This window comes from Vipera berus (genome assembly GCF_964194415.1).
Source record: "Vipera berus genome assembly, contig: HAP1_SCAFFOLD_202, whole genome shotgun sequence".
Classification (NCBI taxonomy): Eukaryota; Metazoa; Chordata; class Lepidosauria; order Squamata; family Viperidae; genus Vipera; species Vipera berus.
The window spans coordinates 18,651-37,914 of record NW_027673530.1 but is presented as its reverse complement, the minus strand read 5'-3'; the positions used below and the strand labels follow the sequence as shown (position 1 = coordinate 37,914).

The window sequence follows — 19,264 nt, the reverse complement described above, 5'->3', positions numbered from 1 at the left end:
CCCCTGCTCAGGCAGGAAACCCTGGCCTAGACCATTTCAGACAAATGGCTGTCCAATCTCTTCTTATATATTTCTTTTATATCTCGCCTTATCCCGCCTTCCACTTTAGTGAAATTGTACAAAGCTTTCTTAGTTCTTTTGTTCAGGGTTCCCAGGCATTTCTGGCCAGGACCCCTTTTCTTGCAGCGCTTCAATAAAAGGGAACAAAACCTGTACCTCGCGTCTGGTGTTCTTCATCGGCCTCGGACCCGAGATGGGGACAACATTCCCAATATTCTCCATTTTAAATACGCCATTCAGAGAATACAAGAATGTCTTTTATACTAGCATATTTGGAGGGAAAGAGCAGGCCAAACCGTCTTTGGATAAAGTCATCAGAGCTCAGAGAGGTGGGAAGAAAGAAGAGAATTCAATTCTCCTCATCTGATTTTCAGCTGTGACATTTCTATTTTCCCCCCCATATGTAGAAGCCTATGGCAAACAGCCCGCAAACAGCCTTCATTTTCCAAATTACATATTGTCTCTCCTCCCGAGAAGCAGCTGTTATCAGCCCCTGGGATTCCCTCCCAGCAGTCTCAATAAAGAACTTACTTTGCAGGACTTGACAATGATGATGCCTGAATTCTTGTAGCTCCTCTTCTTCTTCTGTTTTTTGGGATTGATGCATTCAAACTCTACCTGCGTTTTTTTTAAAGAAAGGAAGACCATGGTAAATGCAGTAATCTTGTTTCCTTTTCTTTTATTGCTACAGAAAATATTTCTTTGTCCTCTAGTTACTGGGAAGGCTGAGATTTACAATTCCAAAACATTTTAGGGGTAGCCAAGTTGGGGGATAAATGGTTTAAACCAGTATTTCTCACCCTTGGCAGCTTTAAGATGTAGGGACGTCAACTCCCAGAATTCCCCAGCCAGGTGACTGAGTGGAGAATTCTGGGAATTGAAGTCCACATGTCTTAAAAGTTGCCAAGGTTGAAAAATACTGGCTTAAACTACAGATATCCAAAACGTGGGCTGAGAGGACGCCTGTCATCCCCAGTTACCAATATAATACTATCCCCCACCACAACCCAGTATGCATGGGGCAACATTTCTAACATTTTGGAAGGAAACTGGAATATCAAGAATTGAAAATATGGGAAACCTGGGCTCTGAAGGTATAGATCAGGGGGTCTTCAAACTTGGCCCTTTTATGACTTGTGGATGTCAACTCCCAGAATTCCTCAGCCAGGCAGGTTTGAAGACCCTTGGTCAGGATCCAAGCCCACGGTTTCATCAAAATGGCCGACTGAGGAATTCTGGGAGTTGAAGTCCACAAGTCATAAAAGGGCCAGGTTTGAAGACCCCTGGTCGGGATCCAAGCCTGCGGTTTCATCAAAATTGCCGACTAAGGAATTCTGGGAGTTGAAGTCCACAAGTCATAAAAGGGCCAGGTTTGAAGACCCCTGGTCGGGATCCAAGCCTGCGGTTTCATCAAAATGGCCGACTGAGGAATTCTGGGAGTTGGAAGTCCACAAGTCATAAAAGGGCCAAGTTTGAAGACCCCTGGTCGGGATCCAAGCCTGCGGTTTCATCAAAATGGCCGACTGAGGAATTCTGGGAGTCAAAGTCCACAAGTCATAAAGGGCCAGGTTTGAAGACCCCAGGTATAGATAGTCCTCCCTTACTGACTGCAACCACTCTTTAAAAAACAGCTTTGTGACCTATCCTTCCTCTTACGACCATCTCAGCATCACATGCCTATCATTTTTGCACTTCGCAGCTGTCTTCTGACAAGCAAAAGTCAAAGATGAAGCCAGCAGGAAGTTGCCAATTGTGCCCATGTGGCATCTTCACTTAATGACGTTGATGATTTGCTTAATGGTGAAAGTGGCCATGAGCTCATAAGTCCAGCACGCACTCCTGTAACGTTTTGCTTAGTGACCAGGGTACTTAGCGATAGATTTGCCGGTCCCAATTTGGTTGCTATGTGAGGACTAACTCTATAAGAGGCAAAAGGTCTTGAATCCTGGCTCCACCTATCATCCAGCGATGTCCCAGCCACCAGCCACATCCCTGCAATTCTTGCACCCCAAAATTTTTTTAAAAATAATTCAGCATGGCTTCTGAGTCAAGCAAGAGTAAAGAATGGAGCTGAGCAAGGTTTGACTGCCCATAGATAAGAACTGAATTAATAAACAATGTTGAACGTATTTTATCAGAGGCTGAACTTTCACAGATGGGAAATTTATTATTAGGGTAATTTGTAATTCAGAGCAGGGTCTGATCCTGCAAAGTTTTGTTTTTGTCTTAGCCCAGAGTTTCGCCTTATGAAAATATGGGAGGGATTTTTTCCCCCAACAATTACAACCTTGTCACAACAGAAGACAATAAGAAGGAAGGCAAAACCACAAGGCCAAAGAAGGCATCACCCCACCACAGTCTGTGTCGCAATCTGGGAAGACGTCACAGTGACATGATGTAGCTTGCTTCAGCTGCACATGCAAAACGACGACATACACAATTCAGCTCATCTGCATCTCGCTAAGTATTTCACATGGCATTTTAGTGCCATGACAGGTACTTCAGGTCATTTACACCTGAACTTAAAGGTGGGCATGTCAGGTCCCTAAAACCGATGAGACACACAGTTTTTTCTAAGCAGTTTCCTTTATTGTTCCTCACCTACAGACAGGAATCTTGCCAAGCTCAAGGCAGACCACTTGGACCAGAAAACATATATTCGGGGAGCTATTGGGGAGCAGCTATCGTCACCCTCTTTCTCCCACAGAAACTACAGGTAGTCCTCAAGTTATAACAGTTCATTTTAGTTGAGCGTTTGAAGTTATAACAGCACTGAAGAAAGGGACTTATGGCCATATTTCATCCTTACGACCATTGTGACATCCCCAGGGTCACGTGATTAAAATTCAAACGCTTGGCAACTGACTCGTATTTATGACGGTCGAAATGTCCCGGGCTCACGTGGTTCCCATTTGCAACCTTCTGGCAAGCAAAGTCAATGGGGGAAGCCAGCTCCGCTTAACAACCGTGCTACTAACTTAACAGCTGCAGTGATTCACTTAACAGCGGTGGCAAGAAAGGTCATAAAATGGGGCAAAATTCACTCAACAAATGTCTCGCTTAGCAACATAAATTTGGGGCTCCATTGTGTTCGTAAGTCGAGGACTACCTGTATCTACCCTTCGCTACCTCTTCGCCTTCTGGGATGCAGCCCCTCCCTCCTGGGAATCCAGGCTACAATCCACCACATCCAAGACCTCACTTGACCCCTGGTCTCTCCTCTCTGTGCCTCGATTGCTCTCTTTCCCCTGCTATGCTTTCTATCCACATATCTCTGGGTGCAACCCTTCAAGGTAGCTGGGGGCAGGCTTGTTGGCAAGAAAGGTGTGTTGGCTTCAGTCCAGAGCATAGTGCCAGGCCATGTAGCATCCCTAAGGTTTCCCAGAACCTTGAGAGCGGTTGAACATCTGCCTGAGCTATTTACAGCCAGCAACTACATTTAGACGCTGTCAGTTTGAGAGAGAAACCAACGCAGAAAGAGCAGATGAGCGCAGTGGGGCTTCGAGTCGGAATGAGGAAGGATGTGATTACTCACGAGGTAAACAAATGCATGTATCCATTTTATTTTTAAGCTCCCTACGCAGGAGCACCAACTAGGATTGAGGAAGGCGTAAACAAATTGCAGCCTGGAAGACCAAATTAAAATGCCATTTCTAGCCTCCAAAGAGCTCTGGAGTAATATCTGCAAACGGTCATTTCGACAAAAGATCTGCTGACGCTTGAAGTCCCTGCAAAAGAGCCGAACTTTCTTAACAATTTAGAGATGCGTATTTTTTGTTCCAGCCTCTGAGCACTTAAGGAATTCTGTTTTTCAAGTGACCCAGATTATGAGATTGTGGAATTTTCCATTAGCTTCCGATTCAAGAATTTACGCATGAATTTAGGCTGGAAGCTGGCTAGTTACCAGTTTATGCAATCTTCCATCTGTTTATTTCATTTAGTTGTTAAAATGTATACCTTCCTTCTCTTAAGGTGGTAAAGATAGCACTTCTACCAATATTTCCTTGCAATAGCCCTGTGAGGTAAGCTGGGCTAAGAAGGAAATGACCCTCCCAATCTTCCAGTTAGGACTTCCTTAGTTCAGGATTGGTGGAACCGTGGCCCTTTTATGACTTGTGGACTTCAACTCCCAGAATTCCTGAGCCGCCTACCCTAGCCTTAGTTCAGAGGTAGGCAACCTCGGCTCTTTTATGACTTGTGGACTTCAACTCCCAGAATTCCTGAGCTGCCTACCCTAGCCTTAGTTCAGAGGTAGGCAACCTCGACTCTTTTATGACTTGTGGACTTCAACTCCCAGAATTCCTGAGTCAGCATAGCTTCTGGGAGTTGAAGAGCCGAGGTTGCCTACCCCTGCCTTAGTTGATAGGAGACTAGATGTCTGCGGAGATTCTCAGTCATCCAGGTCATGGTTGTCCCAAAAGTGCTTTTTCATGAGGCAACTGGACTTTCTTTTTCTTCTTTGCAGACACCCATCTCCAATCTACAGCACAGACCTTTCAACAGGTCCAAGAAGGCTCCATGCCCATTTGCACTACTCAGGTGACCCTGATGAAACAGACAAGCTTCCAGGTGGCCTCAACGACTCTCTAAAAGAAGCCAAATGACCAGCTGTCTGCAAGGAGTATAAATCCTTCCGTACCCCACCATCCAGTCAGAGCTGAAGAAGCTTCTTGGATGAGAAACGGAAACGTCTTTAAACAAGAACAAGGAAGTCCAGTTGCCTCCTGAAAAATCACATTTGGGACACAGGAGACTAGACTTCTCGTAGCCCTGTACTTGAACCACTACCCCACCCTGACTCTTGAGCTGAGATGGAAGGTCTGATTCAAAACTCCCAGAACTTTCCATGGCTTGAGAGCAGCCTAAAACACTGGACCTCCCAAGTCCTTGTCCACCACCTTCACCATGCCTCCCCAAGAGTTCTCCAATATTCTAAAATACTAGCTTATGAAAACTCACATTGCCTGCTTTAGTCAAGATCCTCAAAGAACCAAGAACATTCACAACAAAGGGAGAGTCTAAGCCCATGGTGGTGAACCTATGGCACGGGTACCACAGGTGGCACGTGGAGCCCTCTCTGTGGGCACATGAGCCATCGCTCCAGTCCTAGGCCTTCAGCTGGGTTTTATAAAACCTTTTCGCTTTAGGCCTCCATCGCCGTGTGCAAAAAAAAAAAGGTTCAATCAATCAATCAATTTCAGCTTCTCATGGGAAAAAAATATATAATCTCACAAAATTGGAATTGATGGATTGAACTTTTTAGTCCTACCCAGTCTCGTGTTACCATTGCAGCCAGGCCCACCCAATGGGCCATGCCTGCCCAACTGGCCACATCCACCCAATGGGCCACACCCACCCGGTACCCAACGATACATAAGTGGGTTTTGGGTTGCAGTTTGGGCACTCGGTCTCTAAAAGGTTCGCCATCCCTGGTCTAAGCTTTGGCCCAACTAAACATAATCAGGACCTCAGAGAGCTCATGAGTCTCCAAAGCTTGGCTTGTTTTTAACATGGGTTAACTTTTGTGAGGCTGTAGTGTTTTGCACACAAAGCATGTTGAATTGCAAACCCAGAAAAGGAGAGAGGCAACCTAGAACTAAGGAGAAACTTCCTGACAGTTAGAACAATTAACCAGTGGAACAACCTGCCTCCAGAAGTGGTGAATGCTCCAACACTGGAAGTTTTTAAGAAGAGACTGGACAGCCACTTGTCTGAAATGGTATAGGTTTTCCTGCCTGAGCAGGGGGTTGGACTAGATGACCTCCAAGGTACCTTCCAACTGGTGGCTTCAGCTTCCTTCCATTTCTCCCCTCTCCCCACCCTATCAGAACCTATCCTTCCATCCCTCCACCATCCAGTCTCAACTGTCAGCATCTATCCTTCCATTCCCCCAGCATCAAAACTGAAACTTCTTGGACGAAAAGCAAAGCGTTTTCTTCTTCCTCCTCAAGCAAAAAAAACAGTCCAGTTGCCTTTTGATAAAAGCAGCTTTGAGGCAGCCGTGAGAGGTAGAGATCAATTTAAAATATTCAATTTCGGATCACTGCTAACCGCATCTCTAACTGCACTTTTGTATCTTAAAAAATACAAAGAGTTTACAGTTCTGTTCGTGCTGGTCATCCCTGGCTTATGAAGTTATCCCCCCGTCATTTCTACTCTACTTAATTAGGACTCCGGCCACAAATAATTGGGAGAAGCAGAATAACAATCGGGCTGCAATCAGAACTCCTAAAGCCAACGCCAAACGATTGTGGGAGCAAGTCAGCAAGACAAACTTTCATCATAAATCGCGGAAGATCAGGACAGCGATTCAATTGGGCAAAAACCAGCCCGGTCTTAGCAGAAGATGAGATGTTTGCTAATGAGGGTCATCACAAACACTTGGTGATGAGCAAACCAGCGCAAAACAAAACCGCACTGAAGGAGAAATGAAGTTGAAAAAGATTGATTTACTTGGGAAAATTAGATCAGGGGGAAAAACCGGGCGACACTATTTTTTCTTAAACAGGCATCAAGATAGCGACTCGTAAGAGACTTTTCAGTTTAGTTCCTCCAAGTAAACTGAACCTGGTTATCTTGGGTTGCACATTAAATGAACATATTGCACATTAAAACAACATATTTCATGTGCAGTCAGAGCTCAAGAATCACACATAACGTGGCCCTTTATTTGGTTACAATAGTTCAGTTGAAATCTACACGCAGGTAGTCCTTGACTTACGACCGCAATTGAGCCCAAAATTTCCACTGCTGGGCAAGACAGTTGTTAAGTGAGTTTTGCCCCATTTTACAACCTTCCTTGCCACAGTCGTTAAGTGAATCACTGAAGTTGCCCAGTCAGTAACACGGCTGTTAAGTGGATCCGGCTTCCCCATTGACGTTACCTGTCAGGAGGTTGCAAAAGGTGATCGCGTGACCCTGGGACACTGCAACCGTCGTAAACATGAGTCAGTTGCTAAGCGACTGAATTTTCACCAGGTGACCATGGGGATGCTGCAATGGTTGTAAGTAAGCCAAATAGTCATAAGTCATTTTTTCCAGTGGGGTTGTAACTTCAAACAGCCACTAAATGAATTGTTGTAAGCCGAGGACTATATTATATAAGGAATATAATACCGAGTCGTGGTGGCGCAGTGGTTAGAATACAGTATTGCAGGTTAATTCTGCTGACTGCCGCCTGCCGGCAGTTCGATTCTGACTGGCTCAAGGTTGACTCGGCCTTCCACCCTTCTGAGGTCCATAAAATGAGGACCCAGATTGATGGGGACTCTGCAAAGCGCTTAGAGAAGCCCTGTGAAGCAGTATATAAGTCTAAGTGCCATTGCTATTATTTTATTCTTTTCATTTAATCTGCCTCTTGTATTTCACTTTTACGTATGGTTTTACTGTGTAATGTTTTATGTTTTATTCTGTACTTTGACATGGCCTATGTGCTAATCAACAGTATTAAAGGAGGAGAATTAAATGGCAACCATGAGGTAAAAGAAGAAATTCAAACTTTTTCAAACTGTGGTGGTGAATGGCAATGGGCATCTTCCCAGCCCCAGATGTGCCCTTCCTTCAAGGCTTACCACAGAGCCATCTTTGCACATCGTGTCAACAGAGGTCTGGAACTCCCCAATGAAATCGTGCCCTCCATCGTTGTCGTAGTCATAACACACAATCTGGCAGAAGAAGCAGAGGAACAGTCAGGATTCCCATCCACTTTACCGACCCATCTGAATTAAAAAAATTCATCCAACTTATGAAAGAGAAGAAATTCACGAAGATGCTCATTTCTCCCACAGGTAGGACAACTATTACCAAGTATCCGATTAACAGTCGGTGGGTGAATTTCAATCAATGTCTCGTGAATTAATCTTTTCTATACCAACACGATGGAGACCAATACATTCTATGTATCATTTTTTGTTCTATTATGATCCATTGACAGTCTCGATTTAGACATTAAGAAGCTCTCCCATTGTCTAGAACAGGGGTAGGCAAACTTGGCTCTTTTATGACTTGTGGTCTTCAATACCCAGAGTTCCTGAACCAGCCATGCTGAGTCAGGAATTCACCACTCCACTTCACCACTTCTGGAGGCAGGTTGTTCCACTGGTTAGTTGTTCTAACTGTCAGGAAGTTTCTCCTTAGTTCTAGGTTGCTTTTCTCCTTGATTACTTTCCATCCATTGCTTCTTGTCCTGCCCTCAGGTGCTTTGGAGAATAGCTTGATTCCCTCTTCTTTGGGGCAGCCCCTGAGATATTGGAACACTGCTATCATGTCACCCCTCACCCTTCTCTTCGTTATACTACACATACCCAATTCCAGCAACCGTTCCCTATATGTTTTAGCCTCCAGTCCCCCAATCATCTTTGTTGCCCTTCTCTGTACCCTTTCTAGAGTCTCAACATCTTTTTACATTGTGGTGACCAAAACTGTATGCAGTATTCCAGGTGTGGCCTTACCAAGGCATTGTAAAGTGGTATTAGTACTTCACGTGATCTTGATTCTATCCCTCTGTTAATGCAGCCTAGCACTGTGTTGGCTTTTTTGGCAGCTGCAGCACACTGCTGGCTCATATTGAAGTGATTGTCTACTAGGACTCCGAGATCTCTCTCAGTTACTACTATCAAGCAAGGTACCACCTATACTATACCTGTGCATTTGATTTTTCCTGCCTAAATGTAGAACCTTACTTTTTTCACAACTGAATTTCATTTTGTTATATAGTGCCCAGTGTTCGAGTCTGTCCAGATCCTCTTGTATTTTAAGCCTATCTTCTGGAGTATTGGCTATTCCTGCCAGCTTGGTGTCGTCTGCAAATTTGATGAGTTCCCCATCTATCCCCTCATCCAAATCGTTGATGAAGATGTTGAAGAGCACTGGGCCCAGAACAGAGCCCTGGGGCACCCCACTACACACTTCCTCTCATGTAGATGCGGTTCCATTGAGGACCACAAGTCATAAAAGTTGAAGTCCACAAGTCATAAAAGAGCCAAGGTTGCCTACCCCTGGTCTAGAACAAGGGTGTCCAACCATGGCAACTTTAAGAGCTGTGGATTTCAACTCCCAGAATTCCCCAGCCAGCATGGATGGAGACCACGAAGCCTGGGGAAGTTAAAATTCAACAGAAAGGAGCATTCCAGGTTGGGGTCGGATATTCTAATAAAAATGTTATCTCTCAACCACAGTGGAGGTCTGAAATGGAAGATGACGAAGGGGACGGTACCTTGATCTGCTTTTCTGTGTCCCCGTCGCACAGAGATATCAAAGGCACCGTGAACGGCTTCCATACAGGATCCAGCGTGTATTTGATTACCTGCAATTTGAAGAAAAAGCCAGCAAGATAATAAAAACTCCAGTTTGTTTGTTTGTTAGTTTATTTAATTTCCCACCTTTAATATTTTTACAAACAACTCAAGGTGGTGAACATTATCTCCCAACACATCTTCCTCCTCCTATTTTCTCCATAACAACAACCTAGTGAGGTGGGTTGGGCTGAGAGAGAAGGACAGGCCCGAAGTCACCCAACTGGCTTCCATAGTTAAGGCAGGACTTGAACACGAGAGTCTCCTGGTGATTGGCCCAAAGTCACTCGGTCGGCTTTCCTGGCTAAGGTGGGACTTGAACTCACGGTCTCCTCCTGCTTTTTAGCCTGGTACCTTAACCGCTGGCAAAACTGGCTCTGGATATTCTATTAATGTCAATACTATAACAATGTCTGGACCAGGGGAGGGAGTAGACATATTTTTTATGCACTCCGCTGTGAGATTCTACAGAAGTAGGGTGTAAGAAGCACCGTTCTGCAACGTTCCTCGTTCGACCTCATCCTCTGCAGACAAGGCTGCTCCCCAAGAAAACACGGACAGGGTTCTCTTTAGCCAGATGGGCTGAGAAGAAAAGTTACAAGAATTCCAGCAACTGGAATTCCTTTCTTCAGAAGCAATATATCCTCATGTCTCCCTAACCATCTTCCTCTGCCCTTTTACTGACAATGAAGGGAAATGAATGGGCAGTTGGAATAACTCTGAGGAACAGGAGGAAGAGCTCCGAGTCAGGGTAGAAATGTAATTTGAGAAAGTGAGAAAGGGGAAAACGCATTCCATTTTGCAAAATTCAGAATAACCGAATAACAAGAGTTGGTAGGGACCTTAGAGGTCTTCTAATCCAGGGGTCCCTAACTCTGTGGGCTGCGGCCTCCTATTGGGCTGTGAGGGGTTTGCAACTGGGCCGCAGAAACGGCTTGGGAGTGCACGAGCATCCTCACTTGCGCGAGCAGCGGCCGAGCACATGCACGCTCCACTTAAGTGAGCATCAGGCGTGCATGCACACCGCTCACGCAAATGGAGCTGCACACGTGTGCACATTTGCTGGTCACTCACACAAAACCATCCTCTCCCCCCCACACACACAAAGTCAGAAACATTGGGGAACTCTGTTCTAGTCCAACCCCCTGCTCAGGCAGGAAGCCCTATTCCATTTGAGACCTATGTTCGTCCTATCTCCAATTCTGTTACTGTCACCTTATAATAAAGCAGCCTTAGCATTCATAATTCTGGCAACCTAGTCTATTCTAAAGAGCAGATAAAAAGCTTGCAGCTATCTGTACACATCACCGCTTCCTGAATCTTTATCAGCAGCCATTACCTAAAGCAGCATAGATAAAATTTTGCACAATGTCTCTTCGCTCAGATCTCTGCCACCCATCAAACTCAACACACAGCTCTGCCAGACAAAGTCCTCGGGGTAGTGTCTGCCCAGAGCTGGCACTGTTCCTTCCCCGATTTGCAAACTATACCTTTGGGGTGAAGCTTAAACCGTTGCTGGCCCTTTTTTTTTAACCATTCGTAATGGATTCCATCCAATATTTTCTAAATTCTGTAAGGTAGGGGTGGGGGAAAGAATTTCCTCAAACAAATATCTTTTGCACAAAAATGTAGGAATCAAAGGAGAGACGCAGGTTATTTCAGGCTGCTCAGGAAACTTTAGGGAATAGCTAAACACTTTGCCTCAAATCACAGCAAAAAAAAAACCAACAACGAACCTCTTTCTCCGGACCGTGTGCCCAGTGTTAAATCCCTTCAACACTGTTCAATACAGTCCAACATAAAAGACACACAACATCCCTAAGGAGTTGCAACAGACACAAGAGGCCCTATAAACTCTCTCTTGGCAATTATATTTAGAATTACCTGTTGTTGTTTTTTTAAAAAAAACAAAAATATCCAAATTCATTGGATAATGTCTGTTAGGAAATACTACTCCAGGAGTATGCAACTTTCAGACTATTGGACTGGCTGGGGAATTCTTATTGAGCCTTGGTGGAGCAGTGGGCTAATGGCTCCTTAAGTAACACCAGCTGCCTGCAATTAGTGCAGGTTCGCATCCCACCAGGCTCAAGGTTGACTCAGCCTTCTATCCTTCCCAGGTAGGTAAAATGAGGACCCAGATTGTTGGGGGCAATTAAGCTGACTTTGTAATAATGCCGCTGGGGTGTGTGTGAAAGCCCTAATAAGCAGGCATATATATAGAATGAAGGCTACTGCTAAGCTTGTAAGCCGCCCTGAGTCTTCGGAGAAGGGCGGGATATAAATGGAATTAAAATAAAATAAATAAAAATAAATTCTGGGAGTTGAAGTACAAAAGTCTTAAAGTTGTCCAACTCGAGACTTGTAAAATGTTCAAGTTCTCTAAAGCTCATAGAATCCTAGGCTTGGAAGGGATTTTTCAGGTCTGCTAGTTCAATTCCCTGCTGAGTGCAGGAATCGTCATGATCCTGAATAATTGGCTGCCTGATCTTTTCTTGAAGACCTTCGGTGAGGTCAGGAGACAGGTTCTCTCACTGCTTAGGACAGGGGTAGGCAACCTTGGCTCTCTTATGACTCATGGACTTCAACTCCCAGAATTCCTGAGCCAGCTGGCTTAGGAGCTTCCATAAGTCAGGAAATTCCTTCTTATTTCAAATTTGGATCTCATTCTGTTAAGCTTTCGCCCCCATGCTTGCTGGGGAATTCTGGGAGTTGAAGTCCACAGGTCTTAAAGTTGCCGAGGTTGGACACCCCTGCTTTAAAGCCCGCTGTTCTTTGCGCTAAACAACTTCACTCAATGTCATGCAATGTCTTTTGAAATGTATTGGTCGATTCTTATAAAAATTCTCTCTCAATTCTGAGTCTTGCTTTGTGGGTTGGGTTTTTTTTAAAAAAATCTTATGAACCACGATGGATGTACAGGCATGTGTATGGTTTCCTTATGGGGCTTGTTAAAAAGAGGCGTGGTAAAAACAACTTAAAACCGTGCTACGTGCGCAGCAGAGGTTGGGGAACAGAAGGCCCTGGGGATCGTAGGTGTGCTATTTTAGAACAGAGGTCCCTTTTGTTCTCCCAGCTTGGTCTCTTTGGACACAAGTCCTGACTTCCGAATGGTGGCTAACTTTAGCGGGATGTCCCCGGATGGTTTATCTGCTGGGGTGAGGACACCGCTCCTTGCAAGATTGCTGCTTCAGTAGGCTTTCTGGAACAATGGAAACAAACTTCCTCCTTGCGTGAGGCACCCTGTGGACTGAGGCCAAACATCTTTCCAAATGATGCAATCCGGTGCCTTGTGGATTCGTTGCAACAATTGCAAGAAAATAGCGTTCCTTTCCTGCTGATCTTCCCTAGTAAAGGTAAAGGTAAATGTTCCCCCGCATATGCGTGCTAGTCGTTTCCGACTCTAGGGGCCGGTGCTCATCTCCGTTTCAAAGCCGAAGAGCCAGCGCTTGTCCGAGGACGACTCCGTGGTCATGTGGCCGGCATGACTAGACGCCAAAGGCGCACGGAACGCTGTTACCTTCCCACCGGAGTGGTCCCTATTTTTCTACTTGCATTTTTACGTGCTTTCGAACTGCTAGGTGGGCAGAAGCTGGGACGAGTAACAGGCGCTCACTCTGCTACGCGGCACTCGGGATTCGACCCGCCAAACTGCCGACTTTCTGATCGACAAGCTCAGTGTCCTAACCCACTGAGCCACCGCGTCCCTATTGATCTTCGCTAGGACATTCCAATTTAGCATATGTTTGCATCAGATTGCTATATGTAATACCCTGTATTCTGCTTTTGGAAGTCCGGGGGGGGGGGGAGGGAAGGGGGGAGGGTTGATGGGGAGGGGGGGTTATTATTAAAATTTTGTAAAACTTTTCAATAAAAAAAGACCCACAATAGCCCCAATGTACAAAGATGCCAAGGGGCTGAGAATGTCAAAGATCGTTAAAGGGGGATCCACCCCAGAACTAAGGAGAAATTTCCTGTCAGTGAGAACAAACACCACTCACAGTTTTGCTTGCTGTAACGGCTGCAGGAACTGGGTATGTCTTGTCTAATGAAGATAAAGATTAGGGGGACATAATAACAGTCTTCCAATATTTGGGGGAGGCTGTCACAGAGAAGAGGGGGGGGTCAACCTATTCCCCAAAGCACCTGAAGGCAGGACAAGAAGCAACGGATGGAAACTAATCAAGGAGAGATCCAACTTAGAACTAAGGAGAAATTTCCTGACAGTTAGAACAATTAACCAGTGGAACAGCTGGCCTCCGGAAATCGTGGGCGCTCCATCACTGGAGATTTTTAAGAAGAGACTGGACAGCCATTTGTCTGAAATGGTGTAGGGTTTCCTGCCTGAGCAGGGGGCTGGACTAGATGACCTCTAAGGTTCCTGCCAAATTGATTCTTCTATGCTTATGTTCCTCTGGATGGAGCCAACTATATCCTAAATTTGAGGGATGGGGACAGGTGAGCGTTTTCTTTGCGCTTTTTAAAACTATTGTTAGTTTTGTGCTGCCGAGTTGTTGTTGTTGGTTTTTTGCACTGTAATAGTGAATCACAGATTGGCAGCCGTTAGGCTTCTAGGAGACAAGATTTGAGCAAAGAGGATAATAACTTGTTAAATCTCTCTCTCTCACTTTCACACACACACACACACACACACACACACACACTATGTGCACCCCATTATGGCCTTTTTACATGATGTGTGTATTTCGCAAGTAATCATTATATCATAATTTATTTCAGCCACTTTAAGAGAATTTCAAGGCCCAGAAGTTGATGTTTTTCACAAATGTATTGGACTCTGTTGAGTGTCCCCGAATATCTAGAAAACGTAATGGCAGCAGCTGATAACAACTGGAATATTTTGAAGGCATCTACGGTCTCATTGTGAGATTCCCACAGTGGGCTTACCCTTTACAATTAGTCCTCGACTTACAACAGTTCGTTTAGTGATTGTTTGAAGTTACAAACCTGTGACGTATGGCCATTTTTCACATTTACAGCTGCTCCAGAATCCCTGGGGTCACGTGACCAAAATTTGGATGCTTGACAACTGGCATGTATTTATGATGGTTGCAGCATCCCGGGGTCACGTGATCCCTTCTGAGAAGGAAAATCAATGGGGAAGCCAGATTCACTTAACAACCATGTTACTAATAGGACACCTGCAATGCTTCACTTAACAACGGTTGCAAGACAGGTCTTAACCTGGGGCAAAGCTCACTTAACAACTGTCTTGCTTGGCAACAGGAATGTTGGGCTCAGTTGTGATCATACGTTGAGGACTACCTGTAGTATTTTGCTGGGAAAAAAAACCCCTGAAATTATACAAAGTGACCATCTTACGGAATAATGGCCCCACCCACTACAAATGACTTACCTCTGTCCTGTGGACCAGCATCCATTTCCCATCATCCCCTTGTTTATAAAACTCCAGAAATGGATCTGATTTTCCAAACAAATCCTGCAAGAGGGAGGAGAAAGCATCTAAGAGATTGTGAAATTATTTTTGTCTTTTGAAGCCGAAGCAACAGCAAACAGGCCTTGTCCTTAGACGCCGTATCCTGTCACATAAAACTGACCCCTCCCTGTGTGCCCCCCCTTCCAGCTCCATACATAGTGATGGCTAAATGCAAGTTTGTCTTTCCCCCCGTGGAATTAATATTCTTTCTATGAAGAACAATCCCGCCTGCCTATTCACAGAAGAAAATCAATTTACGATCAAATAGAAATTCTCAAGGTTGTTAATGAGGGAACAGCTTGAGTGGCAGTCAAGAATTACCCTCCATGTCCAAGGAAGAAATGAGACGGAGTGTGGGTGAGGTGTGAATATCCTCCTAACTTCAGAAAGGAACACACATACACACATACTCTTACTCTTTCTCTCTCTCTCTCTCTCTCTCTCTCTCTCTCTCTCTCTCTCTCTCTCTCTCTCTCACACACACACACACACACACACACACACACAGAGACACTCAGAATGAAACAGTCCAGGAAACGGGAAGGAAAGTATAAAAGATGGCCATTTGCTCTCCGTTGCTGCTGCAAAGCATCTCTCTTTTGCTTCCCTTTTGCAAACTGCACGACAATATTTGTTCAACTGTTTGAGCCAATACAGGTCGTCCTCTACTTACGACCACAATTGAGCCCCACATTTCTGTTCTTAAGTGAGACATTTGTTAAGTGAATTTTGCCCCATTTTACGACCTTTCTTGTCACCATTGTTAAGGGAATCATTGCAGTTGTTAAGTTAGTAACACGGTTGTTACTGCTTTACCCATTGACCTTGCTTGCCAGAAGGTCACAAAAGGGGATCACATGAACTGTTGTACATCGAGGACTACCTGTACCTCTTTGCCCACTCTTGAGTATAAGAAGTCCTTGACTTAGGACTGGTCATTTAACAACCGTTAACAGTCAGTAAAGCACAAACCGTCCACTTCTGACTCCTGGGGTCGCATGACTGCAACTGGCAATGTTTTTTGCCAATTTCTCGCAAAACTTTATTATAATTGTTATCCACTGTTTTACTATTTTAGTATGTACTGGTTTTAATACTTTACAATGCCTTGGTAAGGCCACACCTGGAATACTGCATCCAGTTTTGGTCACCACGATGTAAAAAAGATGTTGAGACTCCAGGAAGAGTCCAAAGAAGAGCAACAAAGAGGATCAGAGGACTGGAGGCTAAAACATACAAGGAACGGTTGCTGGAATTGGGTTTGTCTAGTTTAATGACGTGGTGGGACGTGGTGGCTCAGTGGGTTAGGACGCTGAGCTTGTCGATCAGAAGGTCGGCAGTTTGGCGGGTCGAATCCCGAGTGCCGCGTAGCAGAGTGAGTGCCTGTTACTCGTCCCAGCTTCTGCCCACCTAGCAGTTCGAAAGCACGTAAAAAATGCAAGTAGAAAAATAGGGACCACTCCGGTGGGAAGGTAACAGCGCTCCGTGCGCCTTTGGCATCTAGTCATGCCAGCCACATGACCACGGAGACGTCCTCGGAGAAGCGCTGGCTCTTCGGCTTTGAAACGGAGATGAGCACCGGCCCCTAGAGTCGGAAACGACTAGCACGCATGTGCGGGGGAACCTTTACCTTTACCTAGTTTAATGAAGAGAAGGATGAGGGGAGACATGATAGCAGTGTTCCAATATCTCAGGAGCTGCCACAAAGAAGAGGGTCGGTCAACCTTTTCCCCAAAGCCCCTGAAGGCAGGACAAGAAGCAACGGATGGAAACTAATCAAGGAGAGAAGCAACCTGGAACTAAGGAGAAATTTCCTGACAGTGAGAACAATTAACCAGGGGAACTCCTTGCCTCCAGAAGCTGTGAGAAGCTATTTCTATTTGTAGGTCTAGAACAGGGGTCAGCAACCTGAAACAGTGAAAGAGCCACTCGGAACCGGTTCCCTCACAAAAGGATAAACTGGGAGCCGCAAAAAATGTGTGCACATGTGCGTACATGCGCCCATGCGCAGAACAGAATTTGAGTGGAGCCAAGGCGGGATATGCACCTACCCTGCACATTTGAATTGGTTGAACTTTTTTAGTCCCACTTTTTTTTTGGTGGACTGCACATAGCAGAAGACTGGGAGCCGCAGGAGACGGCTGAAAGAGCCGCATGTGGCTCCGGAGCTGCGGGTTGCAGACCTGTGGTCTAGAAAGACTGTTGCAAAGGCAAACAAGGGTAGTAACAATAGTAATAGGCGCCCTGGGTGCAATTATTGTTGTTGTTGTTGTTGTTTGTTGTTGTTGTTTGTAAGCAGCCCGAATCATCCCTTATGAGATGGGTGGCACATTGAGTGAATGAATGAATGCCACCCATTCATAGCATTGATTCAGTCTTATCACCGCATGATTCCCTTAAAAACCACGGGATTCACTTAACAACCACCATAAAAAACAGTTGAAAAATCTGGTCCTGTCACGGGGTGCCTCAACTTATGATTGCAATGAGTTACAACCAAAATTCTGGACTCAGTTGTGACCATAGTCAAGGATTACCTGCAACGTCGTTACCCCCACGAGAACACTACCCTTTTATTTTACGCACCCTTTCAGCAGCGGCAGTCCCAAAGGGACCCTCGACTTACAAACCCACAATTACAAATTGTTCCGTTACCCCCTGGATATGCCCAAATTGTAATCACCCAGTGCGGTATGAGAAAACAAACAAAATTTGGTGGAACATTCAAAAGATTTTTAAGAGAAAGATAAAGTTTTCTCCGCAATTGTTTTTATTGGGCATTGTTGTAGATTGTGATGTTAAAGAAACCAATTTGATGTTGAATATGATAACAGCAGCACGGTTACTGGTGGGACAATATTGGAAGAAGAATAGTTTGCCTACTATAGAAGAATGGGTGTTTAAAGTTTTGAATCTTGCAGAAATGTCTAAGATTTCTGCTTACTTGAAAGATCATTCACAGGAAAGATATATTTCAGTTTGGAGGAGATGGATAGATTATATTCAGAACAAATATACTTACTTACTTTGCTCTGTACACCGCCCTGAGTCCTCCGGGAGAAGGGCGGTATATAAAACGAATAAATAAATAAATAAATAAATAAATATGGGACTAAAAAGTTCCATTTAGCTTATGAGTAGATTTTAGAGGGATATTGTTATTGATCTTAGTGTTAGTACTTTGTATGTATCTATGTTAAAGGGGAGTTAAAGCACATTATGAATTTGGTTAATTGTATATTATGGATAATTCTTATTTAGAATATGATTATTATAACTATAATCCTGTATTTAGCTCTGGGAAGTGGGGGGGGGAAGTGGGCGGGTTTGGGGTGGGGGGGGATTTGGGGATATATTGTAAAATCTTGTTTTTGTAAAACTCTTTAATAAAAAAAGAAAAAAGAAAACAACGGGCTCTGCTAAGGCAATAATAAGCGACTGAGATGACAATAAATAAATAAATAAATAAAGGATTAATTAGTTCTCCCTGTGATAAATGCCAACATTTTATCAGCTACTTTTGGGATTTACACTGGAAAACTATTTGCTGCCCTCCAGGGTCTGCTTCAGTCTAGTCTGTAATCCTGATTCCTCGTACTTATGCTAAATTGCTTCAACTGAGGACCAAGTGCTAAGTAATTAATTTTTAAGGCATGACTTTTCCCTCTTGAAAGATCTAACAAAGCGGAAGAGCTGTCGAAAGTGAAACAGGATAATTTTTAATAGAAACTTTTCAGAACTGGTAATTGACCTGCTGTGTGAAAATGCCACTTGGTTGAATTAAGTAACCAAGTGTAATTTCCTCTATGATCTCTTTCTCTCTCTCTCTCTCTCTCTCTCTCTCTCTCTCTCTCTCTCTGTGTGTGTGTGTGTGTGTGTGTGTGTGTGTGTCTTTCTCTTTCACATTACACACATACAACTAAGGCCGTCTTGGTGAATGCACACGTGTCAGATGCAAAGGAACAGGATCATGCATTAAGTCAATGAAGATTCTCAGTAACCCAGAAAGAACTGTTTACAGGTTGAGTCAGCGCAACTGGACTAATTTTTGTTGTTAGCTTGAGACCTTTTGCTGCTCCTCCAAGCAGCTTCACCCGTCAGAGTAAGACAGTCAAGCCGAGAGTCACTGCAATGTACCTCAGGGGTGTCAGCTGCCATATTAGGCTTGCTGTGCTTTGCTGCTAGGTGGTGACAGGCTGCCATGGGCTGCGGGGAGGAAGAATGCAAAGAGGAATGCTTGGAAAACCTGTTCTGTACCAGCCTGCTACCGGCCCTGCAGAAAAGGCAGGGACAACCCCTTTTTCAAGAAGGCAAGAGGCTGGAATTACACCTGCCAAATTTATTGCAACAAAAACAAACGGAACAAGACAAACCAAGAAACAGGAGCTTTAAGAAACATGAACTATCCGAGCGGTTGCCTTCAGCAAACCAGCCCTCCCCACACATTCCCCTT

General features: G+C 44.6%; 1 protein-coding gene across 1 annotated transcript in view; it reads right to left on the bottom strand.

The window, feature by feature from the left end:
* LOC308679331 (copine-2) overlaps window positions 1-19,264 on the bottom strand; it is a gene marked incomplete at both ends in the record, with an annotated part of 41,808 nt that overhangs the window by 21,242 nt on the left and 1,302 nt on the right. The window contains 4 exons of the mRNA XM_081346938.1: window positions 592-678; window positions 7,632-7,724; window positions 9,275-9,364; window positions 14,731-14,814. Of these exons, the coding sequence (XP_081203064.1) occupies window positions 592-678; window positions 7,632-7,724; window positions 9,275-9,364; window positions 14,731-14,814 (354 nt within the window). The remainder of the gene's footprint in view (window positions 1-591; window positions 679-7,631; window positions 7,725-9,274; window positions 9,365-14,730; window positions 14,815-19,264) is intronic.